The sequence below is a fragment of the Dromiciops gliroides genome, chromosome 2 (assembly GCF_019393635.1).
Source record: "Dromiciops gliroides isolate mDroGli1 chromosome 2, mDroGli1.pri, whole genome shotgun sequence".
NCBI classification, from domain to species: Eukaryota; Metazoa; Chordata; class Mammalia; order Microbiotheria; family Microbiotheriidae; genus Dromiciops; species Dromiciops gliroides.
The window spans coordinates 663,365,820-663,389,029 of NC_057862.1; the positions used below are offsets into that span (position 1 = coordinate 663,365,820).

The 23,210-nt window shown below is 38.4% G+C and overlaps 1 protein-coding gene across 1 annotated transcript; it reads left to right on the forward strand.

Annotated features, from left to right (window-relative positions):
• The first annotated feature begins 3,514 nt into the window (after window positions 1-3,514).
• LOC122741061 (zinc finger protein 850-like) lies at window positions 3,515-22,343 on the forward strand. Its single transcript, XM_043984125.1, has 4 exons — window positions 3,515-3,684; window positions 13,605-13,731; window positions 15,044-15,139; window positions 18,702-22,343. The coding sequence occupies exons 1-4, from the start codon at window positions 3,649-3,651 to the stop codon at window positions 20,822-20,824; spliced, it is 2,382 nt and encodes a 793-aa protein (XP_043840060.1). The 5' UTR covers window positions 3,515-3,648; the 3' UTR covers window positions 20,825-22,343.
• The last annotated feature ends 867 nt before the right edge of the window (window positions 22,344-23,210 follow it).

Genomic DNA, 23,210 nt, shown 5'->3' on the forward strand with positions numbered 1-23,210 from the left:
AAGCCTCAAAGGAAGAATGCAGATTGGACATGTGCCCAACCAGAATTCCACACAAAGCTAAAGGAAAGTTTTTGAGTTTTTTTAAAGAGTAAAAAAATGATTTAAAAAGTAACAGTTCCTTATTGATAGCCCCAATTTCTGCATAGACTCTAATTGCTGACCCAAATTCATTTGTCTAATTTCTTTTGTTTGAATTTTATTTCTCTTTTGACCCTGGATTTTCTTGGTGGTGCTCCATCATCTCTAGGGAGTCTCTACTATCTTTCATTTGACACTATTAATTCTTTTCCCCTCAATTGCTTAGCCATGTTGTTTTACTTTGGGGTTTTATTCATTCTTCCTTCTCTTTTTAGGATCTCCTTGTGTAGTTTATCTGCATGAGGACTGCTCTTCTGTTGACTCTTTTTCTCATAGCTTTTGGTGTTCATGCTCTCCCCCTACACACACACACACACACATTGTCTCATCACTTACTCTTTACTTAGTGGGAGTAGTCTCTCCTCTCACTAGTGCACAGACTCCTGAGGCTTGTCTACAATATTGCTTCAGGCTCCTTGTGTTAGGGGATATGGAGATGATGGACCCCTTTCCCTACCCTAGGTAACCTTTTCAATTACTGAATTGATTCCAGCTACTTTCTCATTCTCCTATATGGCAAGCCCAGTGAGCTACATTCAGCATTTGGCACAGTGCCTGGCACATAATAGGGGATAAATAAGTTCTAAATGATTGACTCTGGAGTGTGCCCCTGAGTTGCCCTCAGGCACAAAGTTGAGATTTCCTTTGTGCTCTCTATGGCTGGCATGTGCAGTATGTTCATTGAAACCGCCAAGTATTAATGTTCTCTGGCATTAATTCATAGGATGTACCTCCCCTAACAGTTCTGTCTATTTAGATTTTGTGATCATCTATAATTTCCCTGTCATTAGCACAAAGTACTTTGTTTTCCAGTCTTGGGATTGAGGACACTTGCCAAAAGTGACTATTTTATCATCTTTTGGATCATACAAAATTAGCCTGTGGCTGTTACTGTGATGCCGTGTGGACCCTTGCTTGTCTCAGACACCATCTTTGGTTCAGCCTTTGTCATTCTTGGGAAAACCAACTAATGCTCACCTCCTCCAATGTTAATATGGACATGCAGATTAGCGTAGTTCAAGGAAATTCTCAATATTTGCAAATCCCAAATTTCCCTGAATTCCCCACATTACAATTTTACTTCTCTGCACTACCTTAGTTGTAGAATGTGAAGTATGAATTCCAAGGGAGGATGGACTCTAATAGGATGGTGGACACTGAAATCAATTAAAAATATGAAAAAGAAGACAGTCCCTGACCTCAAAGAGTTTGCAGTCTAATATTGTTGTTTAGTCATTTGTCATTTTTTAGTTGTGTCTGGGTCTTTCTGACCCCTTTGGGTTCTTTTTTTTTTCTTTTTCTTTTTGGCAGAGATACTGGGGTAGTTTTCCACTTCCTTCTCCAGCTCATTTCACAAATGAGGAAACTCAAGTAAACAAAGTTAAGTGATTTGCCCAGGGTCCCACAGTGAAAGTCTGAGGCTGGATTTGAACTCAGGTCTTCCTGGCTCTAAGGCAGTGCTCTATCCACTGTACCACCTCGCTGCTCTCCAATCTAATAGAAGACAAAACAAAAAGAAGCTAAAAAGCTGGAGTCCATGGGGAAGGCTACCTATTCAGGGACATAGTGGAGAACTCAAGTCAGGGAATTCCCAAAGTAGTACATGGTAAAATTATGAGGTTGTGACATGAAACACATTTAGCATAATACATATTGTATATCTGACTACCTTTTAATTTTCCTGGGACTATTTTCTCCTCAAGCAATAGGTATCATATGCAATAAATCTTGCCTCTTTGATTTTCAAAGTAACAATATCTGAGAAGAACAAGAAATAGATAACTTCTCCCTTCTTTCTGAATTTTCCCTCTTTCCATTTTTGCAGAAGTGGTAGGGTTTTTTTGTGGAATATGACCTAGTGTTTGAGTCAATAAATGTGTTAGTTAGATTTGCTGAACTGCTTTTTCTCCCTTTTTATTCCTTGTTAGAAGGGATGATTCTTTGCATAAGAAAGGGGGAAGAACATGTATGTGGGGAGAAGCAATGTAAAAACAAACCTATCAATAACATTTGAAAACACAACCTAGTATTTTGTCAGATAATAATTCACTGAGCCTCTGAGAACAACTCAGTCAGAGTGGAGTCAGCAAGATTTCAGCTCAAATTTGGCCTCCAACACTTACTATCTTTGTGACCCTGAAAACGTCATTTAAACTTGTTTAAGGATCAACTTCCTCACCTCTAAAATGAGCTAAAGAAGGAAATGGATAACTACTGGAGGATCTTTGCCAAGAAAACCCCAAATGGAGTGAAGAAGAATGGAACAAGCCTAAACAACAAGGTCCCTACAATTTCCTGATTCTGTTCTCTTCTGTTTTTTGTTTTTGTGGGGTGATGAGGTTTAAGTGACTTGCCCAGGGTCACACAGCTAGTAAGTGTCAAGTGTCTGAGCAGGATTTGAACTCATACCCTTCAGAATCCAGAGCTGGTGCTTTATCCACTGTGCCAACTACCTGGCAGGGAGGGGCGGGGCTCCAAGGCAAGTAAGGCCGGGAGGGACGGGGCAGGCCTACATTCCAGGCGCGGGAGGGGCCAAGTTCATAGCATGCGCAGCAGAAGCAGAAGCCTCCGGACCACGATTCCCAGAAGGCCTTGTTCACCTGGGGAGCTTTTCCCAAAGAATATGGCCTGGCCTTTACGTCACTTCCGCCTGTCCTCCTTCAGCCTCTTCCATGGTTACTGCAGGTGTTTTCTTTTCCCGTGGGAGCAGAGTCAGCAGGATCCAACAGCAGCGCCCGCGCACTTGGAGGCCAGCTGCGGGGGTGCGGCAGGGTCGGAGCATCGGGGTCTCATTGGGGAGCGTCCCCCAGAAAGCCCTTGAGGGGCCCCCCCATAGCACCAAGGCGGCCAAGTGGTGGGGACGGGCCGGCGGGCTGTGGAGGCGGAGCCGGATTCCTATCAGGCCGCAGACAGCCCTGGACTCCAGAGCCCAGTCAGGCCTCAGGTCTTCGTCCATTCCTGCTCCATGTCTGGTCCTGGGCCCCGCTTTCACTTGGGCTTCTCCTCCTCCCCGCATCCTCCTGGCTGTCACCTCCTCCGGGAAGCCTCCTCTGATGCAGCTGGTGCCCCGGGCGCTCCCTTTCCTGAAAGTGTCACCTCTGTGTCCGTGCCCAGACTTCACTGTCGCCTTGTCCCTCCCTCGAAGCATCCTCTTCTCGCTGCAGATCACCTCCTGGGTACCACTTCTTCCAGGAAGCCTCCTCTGCTGGCCGAGCCATCAGGGCCCTCTGTCTGTCTGTCATCCTGGTTTCTCTCTAAGGGGGAAGGTCTTCCAAAGACCAGTCACCGCCACCCCCCCCTCCACCGCCCCGCACCAGGCCCACTCCTGCATCTCCTGCACCCTCCACCCCCACCCCCCACCCCCCACTGGAGAAGTGAGAATTTCTAGCCTTTGAGTAGGGGACACAGAGAGCTTGAGCTGGACTTCTCACGATTCTCCTTTCCTCTGCAGAACCTTGGCCTCTTGTGGCCTCTGCTCTTCTCCAATAGGTGCTTTCACTGCGCAAGGGAATGGCTCCTGTGCTCCTGACAACCAGGAATGGAAGGGTAAGTGGGGACTGCTGCTTTCCTGAGTTATCTGTCACTTTGAAGACCATTGGATACATTTCTTTTTGGTAGACAGCCCTAGAAACTGTGGGCATCACAGAATCATCTATTTAGAGTTAAAAGATAATATAGAAGTCACCTATTTATCCTCCCTTTACAAAGAAATTACCTTACCTTTATTTTGATTTTTAAGACATTCAACAATTTGGGGGTTCCAAATTGTTTCCCACCCTCCAGCCCCTCCACCACCCACTGAGAATGCAAGCCAAAGAGTCCACATTATGCATGGGAAGTCATGCAAAACATTTCCATATTAGCCATGTTGCAAAGGGGAAAAAATGCTTTAATCTGCAGGAAAAGTTCCTCAGTTCTCTTCATTTTTCATCATGAATCCTTTGGAATTTTCATGGATCTTTGTCTGGATCAGAGTAGGTAAGTCTTTCACAGATGATCACTGTTACAGTATTGCTGTCACTGTACAGAATGTTCTCCTGATTCTGCTCAGTTTTCTTTGCCTCAGTTCATACAAGATTTTCCAGGTGTTTCTGACACCCCCTTTTAGCTAATCTGAGTATTATGAAATGGTATGTTTCAGTTGTAATTTGCATTTCTCTTAGTGCTTTAGGATATTTTTATTGGACAATTGATAGTTTTGATTTTTTCTTTTGTAAAGTGCTTTTTCATAACCTTTGAGCTATTTTATTTTAAATTGGGGAATGGCTTTTATAAGTTTGACTGAGTTTCCTATATATTTGAGAAGTGAGGCCTTCATTAGAGAATTTTGCTGTAAAACCTTTTTCTATTTTCCTACTTGCTTTTTTATTTTGCTACATTGGTTTTGTTTTTGCAAAACTTAAATTTCATGTAATCAAAATTATGCATATTATCCCGTGATTTTCCTAGTCTTTTGATTGGTCACAGGTTTTTCTCTTATCCATAGACATGACAAGTAAATTCTTCCTACTTTGCTCATGATATCATCTTTCATGTTTAATTCATGTACCCATTTTGACCTTATCTCTGTTTACCTTGTCCGATGTTGGTGTATGCCTAGTTTTTGCAGACTGCTTTGCAGTTTTCCCAGCTATTTATCAAATAGTGAGTTCTTCCCCCTAAAGCTTGGATCCTTGGATTTTTGAACCACTAGATTATTATGGTCATTTATTTCTGGATCTTTTCTACCTAAACTACTCCACTAATCAACTACTGTATTCCTTTGCCCTCAGCAGATCGTTTTGATGATTATTGCTTTTTAATATAGTTTAAAATCTGATACTGTTAGATTGCCTTTCTGCATTTTTATTTTGATTTTTATCTATCCATCTATTTACCTATCTAGGTCTTTTTTGGTGGGCAGTGAGGGTTAAGTGTCAAGTGTCTGAGGCTGGATTTGAACTCAAGTCCTCCTGAATCCAGGGCCAGTGCCTTATCCACTGTGCCACCTAGGTGCCCCGCCTTTCTGCATTTTAAAACAAATTATTCCCTTGATATTGTTAGCCTCTTGTTCTTCCTGATAAATTTTATTATTTTTCCTAGGTGTACAGAGAAAAATTAATTGGTAATTTGATTGGTGTGGCACTGAATAAGTTAATTTAGGTAGAGTTGTCTGCTTACCCTTGAGCACTAAATATTTCTCTAGTTGTTTACATCTGCCCTTGTTTTTGTGAGAAGTCTTTTTAAATTATATTCATCTAGTTCCTGGGTATGTCTGGGCAGAGAGACTCCCCAGTATTTTATGGTGTCTGCAGGCATTTTAAATGGAATTTCTCATTCTGTTTCTTGATGCTAGGTTTTTTGGTAATATATAGAAATAGTAAATAATTTATGTGGGTCTATTTCGTATCCTACAACTTTGGTAAACTTTATTGTTTCAACTTGTTATTTAGTTGATTCTTTTTTTGTGGGGGGAAGGGGTGGTGGTGGGGGCAGGACAATGAGGGTTAAGTGACTTGCCCAGGGTCACACAACTAGTAAGTGTCAAGTTCCTGAGGCCAGATTAGAACTCAGGTCCTTCTGAATCCAGGGCTGGTGCCTTGTCCACTGTGCCACCTAGCTGCCCCCACTACTAAACTTTTAAAGGACATTTGATTCCAATACCCTATGAATGATTTGAAAAAAAAAATGGATAAAGGTATCCAACCAATTTTTTTCTTTGACACAAAGTAGGTTTTGGTAACAAAATCCAGGGATAGCATAAACAGGGAAATAAAATAACAAAACCAATTTCTCTAATGAATATTAAGACAAAAATTTTAGAGAAAATATTAGCCAGAGATTCCAACAATGTATCACAAAGATCATACACTAAACTGGGTTGTTTTTATTTTTTTTTTTTGTGAGGAAATTGGGGTTAAGTGACTTGCCTAGGGTCACACAGCTAGTAAGTGTTAAGTGTCTGAGGCCGGATTTGAACTCAGGTACTCCTGAATCCAGGGCCAGTGCTCTATCCACTGTGCTGTCTAGCTGCCCCTGGGTTGTTTTTATAAAAGGAATTCAGAGCAGGTTCAATATTGGGAAAATTATTATCACAATTTATCATATTAACAAGAAAATGTAGAGAAATAGGATTTTCTCATTATTTGCAGAAAAACTTTTTATGAAATAGAGCACCCTTATTAAAAACACTAGAGATAATGGGAATGAATGGAGCTTTCCTTAAAATGATAAGTAGTGTCTGTCTAAAACTGTCAGCAAACATTACCCCAATCGGATCAGGGGTGAAACAAGGATGTCCATTATCATGGTTATTCGTTATTATATTAGAAATATTAGCTTTAGCAAGAAAAGAAGAAAAATTAGAGGAATTAGAATAGTTATTCAAGGAACAAAGCTATTGCTCCTTACAGATGATATGATGGTATACTTAGAGAATCCTGGAGAATCAACTATAAAACTACTTGAAATAATTAAGACATTTAGCAAAGTAGCAGGGTATAAAATAAACCCACATAAATCATCAGCCACAATATATATGAAGAAAAATGCCCAGCAGCAAGAGACAGAGAAATTCCATTTAAAGTAACTGTAGATGGTATAAAATAATTGAAAGTCTACCTGCCAAGACAAACTCATGAATTATCAGAACAGAATTACAAAACACTTTTTATACAAATAAAGTAAAAGCTAAAGAATTGGAAAAATATCAGTTGTTCTTGGGTAGGCTGAGCTAATATAATAAAAATGACAACTCTGCCTAAATTAATTGACTTATTCAGTACCATACCAACCAAAGTACCAAAGAAATTGTTTTATAGAACTGGAAAAAATAATGAAATTCTCTGAAAGGATAAAAGTTCAAAATATCAAAGGAATTAATGAGAAAAATACAAAGGAAGGTGGCCTTGCTGTACCAGATCTAAAACTATATTATAAAGTGGCAGTCTTCACAACTATTTGTTACTGGCTAAAAAACAGAGTAACAGAACAGTGGCATAGATTAGTTATATGAGACACAATAGTCAGTGACTATAGTAATCTATTGTTTGATCAATTCAAAGACTCTAGCTTCTCTCTTTGACAAAATCTACTGTTATCTCCTACCATATAGCAAGATAAGGTCAAAATGGGTCGATAATTTAGACATAAAGGATGGTACCGTACGCAAATTAGAAGAGCAAGAAATAGTTTGCCTATCAGATGTATGGAGAAGGGAAGGATTAATGCCCAAACAAGAGCTAGAGATCATTACAAAATGTAAAATGGATGATTTTGAATACATTAAATCAAAAAATTTTTGCACCAACAAAATCAACACAACCAAGCTTAGAATTAAAGCAGAAAGCTGGGAAATAATTTTTATAGCAAGTGTTCCAGATAAAGGACTCATTTCCCAAATATATGGAGATCTGAGTCAAATAGATAAGAATACATGTCATTCTCAAATGGCTAATTGGTCAAAGAATATGAACAGGCAGTTCTCAGATGAAGAAATTGAAGCTATAGTCATGAAAAAGTGTTCTAAATGACTATTGATTAGAGAAACACAAATTAAAACAACTCTGTGTTACCTTTACCACTTATCAGATTGGCTAATATGACAAAATTGGAAAATGAAAAAGGTTGGAGAAGATGTGGGAAAATTGGAATATCACTACATCGTTGGTGGAGTTGTAAACTGATTTAGCCATTCTGGAGAACAATTTGGAACTGTGCCCAAAGGGCAGTAAAACTGTACACCCCCTGTGATCCAACAGTACCACTACTAGGTCTGTATCCCAAAGGGATAATAAAAAAGGGGAAAGAACCTACATGTATAAAAATATTTATCCCTGCTCTTTTTGTGAAGGCAAAGAATTGGAAACTGAGGGAATGCCATCAATTTGGGAATGGTTGAACAAGTTGTGGTATATGAATGGAATGGAATACTATTGTTTACAAGAAATGATAAGCAAGGTGGATCTCAGAAAAGCCTGGAAAGACACATGAAGTCATGCTGAATGAAGTGAGCAGAACCAGGAGAACATTGTACATAGTAACACTAACATTGTGTGATGATCAATTATGATAGATTTAGCTCTTCTTAACAGTACAGTGATCCAAGACCGTTCCAAAGGATTCATGATGGCAAATGCTACTCACATCCAGAGAAAGAACAGATGGAGTCTGAATGCATATTGAAGCATAGTATTTTCACTTTGTGATTGGTTTTTTCGTGTTTTTTTTTCTTTTGCTGTTTCTTTCACAACATGACTAATGTGGAAATGTGTTTAACATGTATAGTCTCTTTTAGATTTCTTGCTATCTTGTTAAAGAAAGGGGAGGGAAGGAAGGAGAACAGTTGAAAGCCAAAATTTCAGAAAAAATATTTGTTGAAAACTATTTTTTTGTGTAATTAAAGGTTCAGCAATACTATTTATGTGTGTGTGTATATATATATATATAAAACCAAAACACAACCAAACAGATGTGATTTGGAGGCAAGCAAGTGATGAGTCAAGGAAGAGCTTGGTGAGGACTGTGAATAAGGGTGGCTGAGAAGGCTAAACAGCTAAAATCTTACTTGGCTTTAGTTTTTTCAAATGAAGAATGATGATCTTTGAAGTGGGATGGAGAGCCCCAAAATTGTCGATAGCCAAGTCATTCACAATTCTTCAGCACACTGTATTGCTGTTACTATGTACAGTGTTCTCGTGGTTCTCCTTGTTTCACATTTTATCAGGTAGCGTATGTCTTTCTGTGTTTTTCTGAAATCATCCTGCTTGTCATTTCTTATAGCACCATAATATTCCTTGACAATCATATGCCATAACTTGTTAAGCCATTTCCCTATTGATGTGCATCCCCTTGATTTCCAATTCTTAGCTACCACAAAAAATGCTGCTATAAATGTTTTTATACAAATAGGTCATTTTCCATTTTTGGAGTATAGACTTAGCAGTGGTATTGCTGGAAGAGAGGGTAGGAACAGTTTTATAGCCCTTTGGGCATAGTTCCAAATTGCTCTTCAGAATGGTCAGATCATTCACAAGTCCACTAAGAATGCATTAGTGTCCCAGTTTTCCTACAACATTTATCATTTATCATTTTCCTTTTTTGTCATATTAGCCAATTTGATTGGTGAGAGGTGGTATCTCAGATTTGTTTTAATTTGCATTTCTCTAATCCATAGACATTTAGAGCATTTTAATATAACTAGGGATGACTTTGTTCGAACATTGCCTGTTCATATCCTTTGACCATTTATAAATGGGGGAATGATTTGTATTCTTACAAATTTGGCTCAGTTCTCTATGTATTTGAGAAATCAGACCTTTGTTAGATACCTGCTGTGAAATTCCCCCCAGTTTTCTGCTTTTCTTCTAATTTTTGTTGCATTGGTTTTGTTTGTATAAAAACTTTTTAATACTACAAAATGATCTGTTTTACATTTCATAATGCTCTATATCTTGTTTGGTCTTAAATTCTTCCCTTCTCCATAGATCTGATAGGTAAACTATTCCATGATCTCCTAATTTGCTGATGGCATCAACCTTTATGTACAAATCATATATCCATTTTTACCTTTGGTGTATGGTTTTGAGGTATAACTAGTTTCTTCCATGCTGTTTTCTAGTTTTCTTATCAATTTTTGTCAAATAGAGAGTTTTTGTTCCAAAATCTTAGATATTTTGGTTAATCAAACACAAGATTACTATGGTCATTTACTATGATGTCTCATGTATCTAACCTATTCCATTGATTCAGAACTCTATTTCTTAGCAGTACCAAATTATTTTGATAATTGCTGCTTTTTTTTATTAATAAAGTATTTTATTTTTTTTTCCATTACATGTAAAGATAGTTCTCAACTTTTGTTTTTACAAGCTTTCCAATTTCAGACTTTTCTCCCTCCCTCCCCTCTGTCCCCCCTCCCCTAGACAGCAGGTAATCTGATATAGGTTTTATATATATACATAATAACATTAAACATATTTCTGCATTAGTCATGTTATAAGAGAAAAATCGGAGCAATAATGAAAAACCTCAAAATAGAAAAACATCAGCACCAAAAACAAAAGAAATAGTATGGTTCATTCAGCATCTATACTTCTTTTTTTTTTTCCCCCTGGATTTGGAGATCCTCTTCTATCATGAGTTCCCTGGAACTCTTCTGTACCAATAATTGCTGCTTTAACAATATAGTTTGAGATCTGTTACAACTTGGCTACCTTCCTTCACTTTTTTTTTTTTGCAGGGCAATTGACTTGCTCAGGGTCACACAGCTAGTAAGTGTCAAGTGTCTGAGGCCGGATTTGAACTCAGGTCCCCCTGAATCCAGGGCTGGTGCTTTATCCACTGTGCCACCTAGCCGCCCCCCTTCACTTTTTTTCATTGATTCCTGTGACATTCTTGATCTTTTGTTCTTCCAGATGAATTTTATTTCCATTTTTTCTGACTCTGTAGAATAGGGTTTTGGTAGTTCGATTATATGGTGATGAATAAATAGATTAATTTTGGTAGAATTGTCTTTTTTGTTGTTGTTGGCTTGGCCTACCCAAGTGAAAATATTTTTCCAATTTTCTAGATCTGACTTTATCTGTATGAAATGCGTTTTGTAATTATGTTCATATAGTTTCTGGGTTTGTCTTGGTAGGTAGACTCCCAAGTACTTTATGTTATCTTCAATTATTTTAAATTGAATTTCTCTTTCTATTTCTTTCTCCTGAATGTTGTTAATTTATAGCAAAGCTGATGATTTATGTGGGTTTATTTTGTATCCTGCAGGTTTGCTAAAGTTATTCATTATTTCAGCTATTTTTTGGTTGATTCTCTAGGATTATCTAAGTATATCATCATATCATCTGCAAAGAGTGATACTATATTTTGTTAAATGTCCATTCTCCCCATCCCCTACCCCCAAAGGATGATACTCAGTTTTTCAGGGTAGGTGATTCTTGGTTGTATTCCTAACTCTTTTGCCTTCCAGAATGTCATAGTCACAGCCCTTTGGTTCTTTAATGTAGAAGCTGCTAAATCCTGTGTAGTCCTGATTGTGGTTCTGTGATATTTGTCTATTTCTTTCTGGTGGCTTATATTATTTTCTCCTTGACCTGGGAGCTCTGGAATTTGGTTATGATATTTCTGGGAATTTTCCTTTGAATATTTCTTTCAGATGGTGATTGCTAGATTCTTTTAAATTCAGTTTTGCCCTCTGGTTCTGTCAGTGCAGTTTTCCTTGATAATTTCTTGAAAGAGGTTGTCCAACTTCTTTTGTTGATGGTGGCTTTCACGTAGTCCAATGATTTTTTTTTGTCCAATAATTTTTAAATGATCTCTCCTGGATTCATTTTCCAGGTCAGTTCTTTTTCCAATGAGAAGTTTCAGTTTCTTTTTTTTTCTTCTTTTTGTTTTGTTGTATTTTTCCTTGAAGTCTCATGGAGTCATTAGCTTCCAATTGCCAATTCTAATTTTTAAGAAATTATTTTCTTCAGTGAATTTTTCTACCTTTTTTTCCATTTGTCCAGTTTTATTTTTCATTTAGAACTTTATTTTTCCCAAATTACATGTAAATACAAATTTTGACATCAAGTTTTTAAAAAAACTTTGTGTTCCAAATTCTCTTCCTCCCTCCCTTCCCCCCTTGAAGAACTCAAGCAATCCTGTATAAGCTATACATGAGCAGTCATGCAAAACATTTCCATATATGCCAGGTTTTGAAAGAAAACAGACAAAAACAAAACTTCAGAAAAAGGAACAAACAAAAAAAAATTATGCTTCAGTCTCCATTCAGACATCATCAGTTCTCTCTCTGTAGATGGACTGCATTTTTCATAAGACCTTCAGAGTTGTCTTGGATCATTGCATTGCAGAAAATAACGAAATCATTCACAGCAGATCATCTTGCAGTATTGCTGTTATTTTGTATACAGTATATTTCACATTGCATCAGCTGATGCAAGTCTGTCTGGGTTTTTCTGATAGCATCCTGCTCATCTTTATTTTTTTTTAATACTAAACTACATTTATAAATAAATTGTTTTCACTGTTACTATTATTAACTGTTTCCCTCCATCCTATTCTGTCCCCTATGATATTTACTCTATTTTCTATCTTCTTTCACCCTTGCCCTCCTCAAAAGTGTTTTGCTTCTGACTGCCCCCTCCCCAGTTCTATTTTTTTTTTAAGTGAGGCAATTGGGGTTAAGTGACTTTCCCAGGGTCACACAGCTAGTAAGTGTTAAGTGTGTGAAGCCGGATTTGAACTCAGGTACTCCTGACTCCAGGGCCGGTGCTCTATCCACTGCACCACCTAGCTGTCCCACCCAGTCCTATTTTTTAATGAGTTATTTTCTTTGGTGAATTTTTGTTTGTCTTTTTTCATCTTTTGTGTTTCTTTTATCAGTGTGTTGACTGCTTTGTCATGATTCTCTTGCATTAGGCCAGTTTCTTTTCCTAATTTTTCTTCTACTTCTGTTACATGTTTTTTAAAACTTTTTAAAAGCTCTTCCAGAAGTAATTTTTGGAACTTAGGCCCATTTATATTTTTCTTTGATGCTTCACAAGTTGCCATTTTGACACTGTTGTCGTCTTCAAAATTTGTGCCCTGATCTTCCCTGTCACCCGAATAACTCTAGAGTCAAGTTCTTTTTGTTGTTGTTGTTGTTGTTATTGTTTTGTTTTTTGGTCATCTTTTCTATCTATTTTTTGACTTTGTGTTTTTATATAAGAGTTGGACTCTGCTCCTGCAGTGTTCCAAGGTTCTTGTTCTGGGGCTTAGTGCCTTGTTGGTGCCCTTAACTGGGCCTCAGCCCTACACTCCCATGCCAGTGAGACTGAGTTTTCCTGCTTTGCTGGTAAACTGCTTCCCTGGTCCTCATTTGGTTCCTTGGCTTTTTAAAATGTTGTTTTTAGGGAAATTCAGGAGGGCTTTAGGAAGATTCTTCTTCACTCTGCCATCTTGGCACTGGAATTCCTTTAATAGTTGTTTTTACTTGTAATTGGGAAAAAATTTATTTTTTTTTTCAAAAGAGTGGTGAAGAGGTCATGCTGATTGGTCAGAGGATCTGAGAACGTTTAGCCTGCAAGAGAAGACTTGGGGCCTCATGATAGCGATGTTTCACTGTTTCATTTCAGCAAGTAGAAAAAGATTAGGCATACTACAGCCTGAGCTCAGAGTGCAAAGGTAGGAGCCATAGGTACAGGTTGTAAAACTGATATCATTTGAACCACTAAAACAATAGGCATTATTTAAGCATCATGCTATGTGCCAGGCATTGTGTTGAATGCTGAGGGTACAAAGGAAGGCACAGATAGCCCCTGCTCTCAAGGAGCTTACAGTCTAATAGGAAAGTAATTCTTAAATGCCTGCTGTTTGCACAGTACCAGGCACTATACTATGTTTCACATAAATGAATGAAATAATCCATAGAGTCAAGAACTTGACATTCAGACTTGGAACAATCATAGCTAACCCTGGGTAACCCAAACATTTTGGTGTTTCAGGAATCAGTGACATTCCAGGATGTGGCTGTGGAATTCACGCAGGAGGAGTGGGCACATTTGAACCTGTCTCAGAAAAAGTTGTACAGGGATGTGATGATGGAGAACTATAGCAACCTGGTCTCTTTGGGTAAGAACAGCTCTCCCTTTGGAGTCTTGATATATATATTGTGAAGACGTTCAAGATTTCAGCAGTCTTTGCTTAGTATGAATGGAAACTGAGTTATTGATTTTTTGTTGTCCTGAAAACTGCTAAGTCCAACAAAGTAAAGAAACAATAGAGTCTCTAAGCCATAGAAAATAGGTTTATTGAGAGAGGGTATCTGTCTCACAATAAAGCTGGTCTTAGGTCTGGGACCCAAAGACCCTGAGCAGTACCGGGAGATGGTAGTTATACCCTGCTATGAATACTTGAAAGCAATACACCCTAACCCTTTATAGGACCAACTCTTTTAGAGCATATTGCTGATGGTTCAGAAAAAGTATACACATAAACATAAAAATGAGCTTGAGGGGTGCCTCATCTTGGCTGGTGGCTTGCCAGTTCTGCACAAATGGGACATAGCCTAACAATGTTAAAAACATTATCTTTCTATAGTAACATTGTCATGATTCTCAATGCTGATTGCTTTCTTCAGCTTATAAGTTACTATGTTTAGCCTTGTGGTTTACCACAATGGACCAAGGCATATCACAACAAAGCTGTTTGTTACATAACCCATATTGAACAGCTGAAATAGAGTCAAAGAACATTGGATATGGTCCATGGAATGACAAGATTGAAATATGCACAGAGAGAAACAATGTACATATCTAGAGAATACTTAAACAGATTGAATCACCTTTTATCTCATAGTGATTATTATCACAGTTAAATCATTTATATCTAAGGGGTGGTGAAAATCTCACTCACAGTGTTGTTTCAAATCTAAGATTTTCTGTTTAATCCCAGTGGAGGTATCATCTCATATTCAAAGTGTTCCCATTGTCTAAGCTGGGAGTGTGTGCAGTGTTTTCTTTTTCCCAAGGCCTACCCCGTAACCCATTCTCACATAATATAGACTATCCTTCAGTGGTCATTTGTACCATCCTTGAAGTCTTCCAGCATGCCTACTGTTTTGTCCCCCAAAAAGAGCACACATAAGCTAGCTTTGTGTTTTATTAAATTTCATGGATGTTTGAGTTGATGTCAGTTCTCCTTCCACCTAAGAAAAATGCTGCTGCTCTCTCCAACCTGCGTATTGGACACTCCCTGATTAAAAAAGAGAAAAAAAATTTCAGATAAAATCAGCTAACATAAACAGTGACATATTTTGATGATATAAGATGCATTCTGCATTCTCATTCCCACACCTCTCTACTAAGGGTAGGATGGAGTATTTAAATCCTTTATTTTAAGATAGAATTCACAGGTTTCCATGCTGTTCTTTTTCAATGAACAGGATTTGCAGTTTCCAAACCAGATGTCATCTCCCTAATGGAAAGAAAGGAAGCCTTCTGGATGCCAGAGACAGATATCCCAAGAAGCAGCTGCCCAGGTGACTACATCAAAATCAAGCTGATGAATCCTAAAGTATAGCTCTGTTGGTCATTTTAGGTCAAAGTTCTTACAAAATGGTTATCAATGAGATATTTAACATTTTCTTCTAGTTTCTTGTTCTTTTGGTTTTGTTTCATTGGTTCTTGATGTCTTATAAAGGTAATAGCTTCCACTTGCCCAGTTCTAACTTTTATGGAAATATTTTCTCCAGTGTACTTTTGTACCTTTTTCCATTGGGTCATTTCTACTTTTTAAAGAGTTCTTTTCTTTCAGGAGTATTTGTGCCTCTTTTTCCATTTGACCAATTTTACTTTTCAAGACATTCTTCTCATTGGATTATCGTACCTCTATTACTATTTGGCTTATTTTGTTTTTTAAAGTGTTATTTTCTTCAGTGTTTTTTGTGCCTCCTTTACCAAGCTGTTGACTTTTTTTCATGGTTTTCTTGCATCACTTCCCTTTCACTTCCAATTTTTCTTCTTCTCTTGATTTTTTTTTGGGGGGGGGAAGGGCAATGAGGTTTTCAGATTTCTTTTCTGTTTTTTCCTGTCTGTTTCTTGACTTGTAACTCTGCCAAATTGGGGTGTCTGCTTCCAGAGGAGAAGGGGCACTTTTCCAAGCTTTAGATTTTTTATGCAGCTATTTCCAAAGGTCATTCTGGGGACCGGTAATGTTTTTATTCTTCTAAGGTGGTATTATCTGGGGAGAGGTGTTTGCTACTCTGCTATACTATGCAGTGAATGGTCTGTGAGCAACCATAAGTACTCTTTTATGGCTTGGAACTGTGTCCAGGTTCCCTGTGACCGAAAGCTCTAGTGTGCTAGTGTTCCTCCTTGGAACTGCCATGCCCCAGTCAAATGCAACAGAGTTCTGCCCCCAGTGCCAGAAAAGAAACCCTTTTAATTATCTGACCATTTTTCTGACCCCCTTCTTATCTTTGTGCTGAGAGCTCCAACAGCAGTGGCTGCTGCTACTGATTCATTTGCTCCCAAGGCCTACTGCTGGTTCTTGGGGTTGGTTTGCACTGATGCAGCTTACACTGGACTGTGATATTTTCTCACCATCATGCAATTGACCTTTCCTACTGTAGCCGTTGCCATGGTGCTGGTACCTCACATCATCACCACTCGTGACTCATGGCCAAATAAGGGGGAGGAGGGTTGAGTTTAAGAAATTTGGTAGGTTAATCAATTCCTGGCTGGCCCGCCAAAACTGTAGGTACCATTTTTTAATTGGGGAGTGTTAGCTAGGAGGCTCGCTACAATATCAGGGCAAGGAAGGAGACCAACAGCCTCTCTCAAAACAGAGCAGGATTTATTTCACAAGAATGAACTTAAAAAAACACAAACAGGAACAGTAGGATTAAGGGAAAGGATATAAAATGGGGAAAGGGAAATTATACAACCTGAACAACACAACCGCCCAGGAATCAGCTGAGAACACACAGCAGCGTCCTGTTGCCTTCCAGCTACCAGCTAGAATGGCGAAAAATCTCCCTTCTTCCCAGCAGATCCTAGGCTGGCCACACACAGCCCCCAGCCAATTGGCTGGACACTTCGACAGTCACAGGACTGCCATCGCTGGGTTTCCAATCATAATTTTGCCAGGCCCATGTAGGCATCAGTGAGTGGTGATGACATGAGGTACCAGTGCCATGGCTACAGCTACAACCAGTGGGTGGAGCAATGCGGTTTGCAGAGCTCCAGGCCAGCGAGCGCGCCAAGGTTTTTTTTTTTAATTCTAGCCAAAAGATGGGGTAATAAAAACCTCAGATAACAATTAATTCTTTACATTACCAACTTTGTAAGTTGTCTTGGGATGGAAAATTGTTTCACCTCATCCTTTTATGGGTCCTGCTCCCCCAGAATTTGTTTTGAGGCATTATTTAAAGTTGTTCAGAGGGGTTTAGATAAGAGCTCAGGGAAATCCCTGTTTTTTTTCTCCACCATCTTGGCTCTGCACCCCTAAGTTCTTACAAAATGTTGAACAAGGTCATGGTAAAAAGAGCTAAGATTTTTTAAAAAAGAAATTACTTTTTTATGCATCTATTTACTCATATACTTCCACTCTCTCTCTTTTTTTTTTTTGTGAGGCAGTTGTGGTTAAGTGACTTGCCCAGGGTCACACAGGTAGTAAGTGTTAAGTGTCTGTGGCCAGATTTGAACTCAGGTCCTCCTAACTCCAGGGCCAGTGCTCTATCCACTGCACCACCTAGCTGCCCATATACTTCTACTCTCGAAGAAACTTTTTGCCTCAGTACAGGGTAGGTTTTCTCTTCTGTTCTTTGAAGATCATCTTATCTTATGCAGATATTCTTAAGCCTCAGTTCCCTTTTGAAATAAACACATTACTTAAAATATTAACAATATGGCCTTTTTTTTCTGAGTCTCCTGATATTTTCTTTTGTATGGTTTTTATGTTTATGTTGCTTTGCTGCTATTACTTTTTAAAGCATTTAATCATAACATAATTAACATTTCTTCATTTTGTCATGTTATATATTATACTATTTTTCTTTATGCTTTGAAATTATGTTTTTAAATGCACAGTGATATTTTCATATGACAGGATTTGTTTAGCCATAGGCCTATCATTGAACCTATATATTTTTAGTATCGTGCTATTCCAAACCTAACTGCTGTAAACATTTTTGAGAGAGATCTTTGTTTAGTTTCAGTAAAATTTTGAGGATATGAACCTAGTAGGGGGATCATTGGATCACTGGATATGAATAGTTCATAGCCCTAGCTTAAAGTCCTGTTACTTTTTAGAGAAATGGTTAACAGCAGCTTAACAAATACCTATTTCACCATAACTGCCAAATTTGTTTTCATTTTAAAGTATCTTTTTGCTAATCAGATGAGAATTTGTTGATATATCCAAATAGTTTCATTTTGACTCCTTTAATCACTTGAGTTTGTGTAATGTTTCAGGTAGTAACTATTAATAATTTCTCGAATGAAAAATACTTGTATGTCTTGATACTTTTTGACATTGGATTTCACCCTTACAAATTGGAATCAATTCTTTGCACATCAGATATGTTGGATTTTTAGTAGAAATCTATGACAACAGTTTTTTCATATGATTCCCCTTTTCCTTATAGTTCTTCTTTATTCTCCTTACTTGATGACTCTTCTATTTCTCCTCACTCTATAATTTCATTGACTCTTCTTGTTCTTTCTGTTCTATTTCTTTCCTATTTTCACCTCACAAGGTAAAGATGTATTTACAAGCTCTTAAAGGTATATATTTTTTTATTGATAGTCTTTCATTTCCTTATTCCATTCAAATGTCATTGATTTACAGTAGAATAAGGGCTTATTCATACCTCTAGGAAATTTCATCTTAATTCAGTACCTTTAAATAAGTTAACTCTGATAACTATGAGTCATAATGTTTTCACATAAGAAAAACTATAATCCATATTAAAAGATTACTGAGACTAGCCCTCAGGTGGGAAGGCTAGAGAATAGTTCTAAAACAAACTTTTTATCAACTAGAAACCTTGGGAAAAGGCAAAAAGACAGGGTTAACCAGCCCTTTATTCTTCCTTTCAGAGAGCAAAGAATTCAGTGGACAAAAACCTTACAAATATAATGATTGTGGGAAGGCTTTCAGAGTGGGCACACAACTTGTTCAGCATCAAAGAATTTGTACTGCACAGATTGCTTATACGTGTAAGGAATGTGGGAAGGGCTTCCGTTACATAACACAGTTTATTGAACATCAAAGAATTCATACTGGAGAAAAACCTTATGAATGTAGTGAATGTAGAAAGGCCTTCAGACTGAGGATACAACTTACTCAGCATCAGAGAATTCATACTGGAGAGAAACCTTATAAATGTAATGACTGTGGAAAAGCCTTCCGCATTACCATGCAACTTACTCAACATAAAAGAATTCATACTGGAGAGAAACCTTATCAATGTAATGACTGTGGGAAGGCCTTTAGACAGAGGACAAAACTTACCATGCATCAGAAAACTCATACTGGAGAGAAGCCTTATAAATGTAAAGAGTGTGGGAAGACCTTCCAGTGTAACTCAGAACTTAATCGACATCTGAGAGTTCATACTGGAGAGAAACCTTATAAATGTAATGAATGTGGAAAAGCCTTCCGCCTTACTGTACAATTTACTGAACATAAAAGAATTCATACTGGAGAGAAACCTTATGAATGTAATGAATGTGGGATGGCCTTTAGATTGAGGAGACAATTTATTCAACACCAGAGAGTACATACTAGAGAGAAGCCTTATCAATCTAATCATTTGGGGGAAGCGTTCAGACCGAGTGAACAGCTTACTCAGCATCAGAAAATTCTTCTTGGAGAAAGACCCTTTGTATGTAATGAATGTGGGAAGGCCTTTAGGCTGGAGAAACAATGTATGCTACATCAGGGAATACATACTGGGGAGAAGCCTTATGAATGTAATTATTGTAGGAAAGCTTTCAGACTGAGGCATCAGCTTACTCACCATCAGAAAATTCATACTGGAGAAAAACCATTGGTTTGTAAGGAATGTGGGAAAGGCTTCTTCTGGAATTCAGATTTCATGCGACACCAGAGTATTCATACTGGAGAAAAACCTTATAAATGTAATGAATGTGGAAAGGCCTTCAACCGGAAGGCAGAGCTTCCTCTCCATCAGAGTATTCATACTGGAGAAAAACCTTATAAATGCAATGAATGTGGAAAGGCCTATAGACTGAAGACAGAGCTTCATCGCCATCAGAGTATTCATACTGGAGAGAAACCTTATGAATGTGATGAGTGTGGGAAGACCTTCAGACTGAAGACAGAGCTTTCTCACCATCAGAGTATTCATACTGGAGAGAAACCTTATGAATGTGATGAGTGTGGGAAGACCTTCAGTAGTGAACGATCACTTAATAAACACAAGAAAATTCATTCTGGAAAGATGCCTTATGAATGTAAAGAGTGTGGGAAGACCTTCCACTATAACTCAGAACTTAATCTACATCAGAGAATTCATACTGGAGAGAAACCTTATGAATGTAATGAATGTGGGAAGGCCTTTAGACTGAGGAGAAAACTTAGCTTGCATCAGAAAATTCATACTGGAGAGAAGCCTTATCAATGTCACGAATGTGGGAAGGCCTTCAGACTGAAGACAGACCTTCCTCGCCATCAGAGTATTCATACTGGAGAGAAACCTTATGAATGTAAGGAATGTGGAAAAGCCTTCCGCCTTACCATGCAGCTTACTCGACATAAAAGAATTCATACTGGAGAGAAACCTTATGAATGTGATGAATGTGGGAAGGCCTTTAGACGGAGGACAAAACTTACCATGCATCAGAAAATTCATACTGGAGAGAAGCCTTATAAATGTAATGAATGTGGGATGGCCTTCAGACTGAAGAGAGAGCTTCCTCGGCATCAAACAATCCATACTGGAGAGAAACCTTATGAATGTGATGAATGTGGGAAGACCTTCGTTAGCAAGCCATCACTTAATAAACACAAGAAATTTCATACTGGAAAGATGCCTTATGAATGTAAAGAGTGTGGGAAGACCTTCCGCTATAACTCAGAACTTAATATACATCAGAGAATTCATACTGGAGAGAAACCTTATAAATGTAATGAATGTGGAAAAGCCTTCTGCTATACCATACAACTTACTCGACATAAAAGAATTCATACTGGATAGAAACCTTATGAATGTAATGAATGTGGGAAGGCCTTTAAACAGAGGGCAAAACTTACCATGCATCAGAAAATTCATACTGGAGAGAAGCCTTATGAATCTAATCATTGTGGGGAGGCATTTAGACCAAGTGAACAGCTTACTCAGCATCAGAAAATTCATCATGAAGAAAAAACATTTATATGTAATGAATGTGGGAAGACCTTTAGTCTGGAGAAACAATATATTCAACATCAGGGAATACATATTGGGGAGAAGCCTTATGAATGAAATTATTCTGGGTAAGCTTTCAGACTGAGGCATCAGCTTACTCAACAACAGAGACTTCATACTAGAGAAAAACCATTTGTTTGTAAGGAATGTGGAAAAGGCTTCTTTTGGAATTCAGATTTCATGTGACACCAGAGTATTCATACTGGATAAAAACCTTATAATTGTAATGTATTGGGGAAGGCTTTCAGACTTAGGTCACAGCTTAGCACCAGAGAATTCAATCTGGAGAAAAACCTTTTAGATATAATGTGTGTTTATTGGGTCTTTTCCCCAAAGAGGTCATAAAAAAGGGGAAAAGGACCCACATGTACAAAAATATTTATAGCTGTTCTTTTTGTGGTGGCAAGGAATTGGAAATTGAGGGGCTGCCCATCAATTGGGGAATGGCTGAACAAGTTGTGGTATATGAATGTAATGGAATTCTATTGTGCTATAAGAAATGATGAGAAGGAGAGGTGGGGAGCCAAAATAGTGGAGGAGAGGCTATGACTCCCACAATATTCAGATAAACCTGTCCACTCATGCCCAAATAATGTGGTAAAAAAACAAAACCCAGAGCAGCCTAATACCCATAAGAACAGAGTGAGACTATTTCTCTGCAAAAGAGGGCAATTCCAATCACCTACTGATCAGGTTGAACATCTCAACGCACAGTCCAGACCCAGCTATGGACAATGCTTCCAGTACCTGTCAGAGTTTTCGGCACCAGCAGCTTCTGAGGCTGTGATCATGGACTGGTGAGGTGGTTGGGCAGTAGGCCAGGGTGATGTGGAGGCATTATCTGCTGGAGTTAGGGCAAAGCGCCCTGGGTCTGAACCAGTGGGCTGAATTGAGTGGTGGTTGCCCAGCGGGGGAGGGCACAAACATGCCAAGCTTCTGACCATAGAAAATCAGAGTTCAATTACACTTCTCTTTCCAGGTCAAATAGAAAGTGACTGATTACTCATAAGCCAGGCAGGCTGAGAAGAAGTCCAATCACTTCCTGGGCCATGCTGTAGCATGAACAGTGTGTCCTGGAAGCAGCGCTACACTTTAAGAAGGAGTTAAAATCCAAGAAATAGTAAACTAGGATGAGTAGGCAGAGAATGCAGAAGACCATCGAAAACTTCTCTGGGGTAAAGGTAGACCACAGTACACCCTCAGAAGAAGAAGATAATAACAGGGTTAAAGCTCCAACATCCAAAGCTTCCAAGAAAAATATGAAGTGGCCTCAGGCCATGGAAGTTCTCAAAAGGGACTTTGAAGAAAAAGTAGGAGAAATGGAAGGAAGATGTAGAGAAAGGGAGGAAAGAATGGAAAGAGAAATGAGAGCGATGCAGGAGAGTCATGAGAAAAAAGTCAACAGTTTGAAAAGCCAAATGGAAAAGTAGATTAAAAACCTGTCTGATGAAAAGAATTGCCTAAGAATTAGGATTGAACAAATGGAAGCTACTGACCTTATGAGAAACCAAGACACAGTAAAGCAAATCCAATTGAATGAAAAAATAGAGGGCAATGTGAAATATCTCCTTGGAAAAAGAGCTGACCTGGAAAATAAATCTAGGAGAGATCATTTGAAAATCATTGGACTACCTGAAAACCATGACCAAAACAAGAGCTTAGATATGTGAGGACCAAAATTTGATGTATAGAGTGTTTGGTGACTCGCCTTAATATTGGGGTCCCAGAAATATGACGGACCTTTTAGGTTTAACCCTCCCCTCTGAACTGCCCTTTTTAGATATTTCTCCTAGGCCAATAAGAATGGAACCTCTAAGCTTTAGTTCACAAAGGATCAGATTTTACTGCTTGGGAATTAAATAACAAAGGTGAAACGAATAAAAATCAAAGATAAGTAAATAGGAAAATAGAAATACAGATAGATATTCTTAACTCTAAACTTAGCCTATGCAATCCCCAGACCATTTTCTATTAAGCTAGTTCAAAGGAATTTAGGGTTTTCTGTAAGTAACTCACCCAACACCTGAACAGCACACCAGTCTAAATTTGCACATGCGCCACCAGGACAGCAGTCCCCAGACAGAGGTTGAACTAGCGTTCCAGAAGTGACTCAAGAGCTAATGTTCTGGAAGTGACTTCTAACCTCCCTTCAGGGAGCATTCAATTTTTTCTCCCC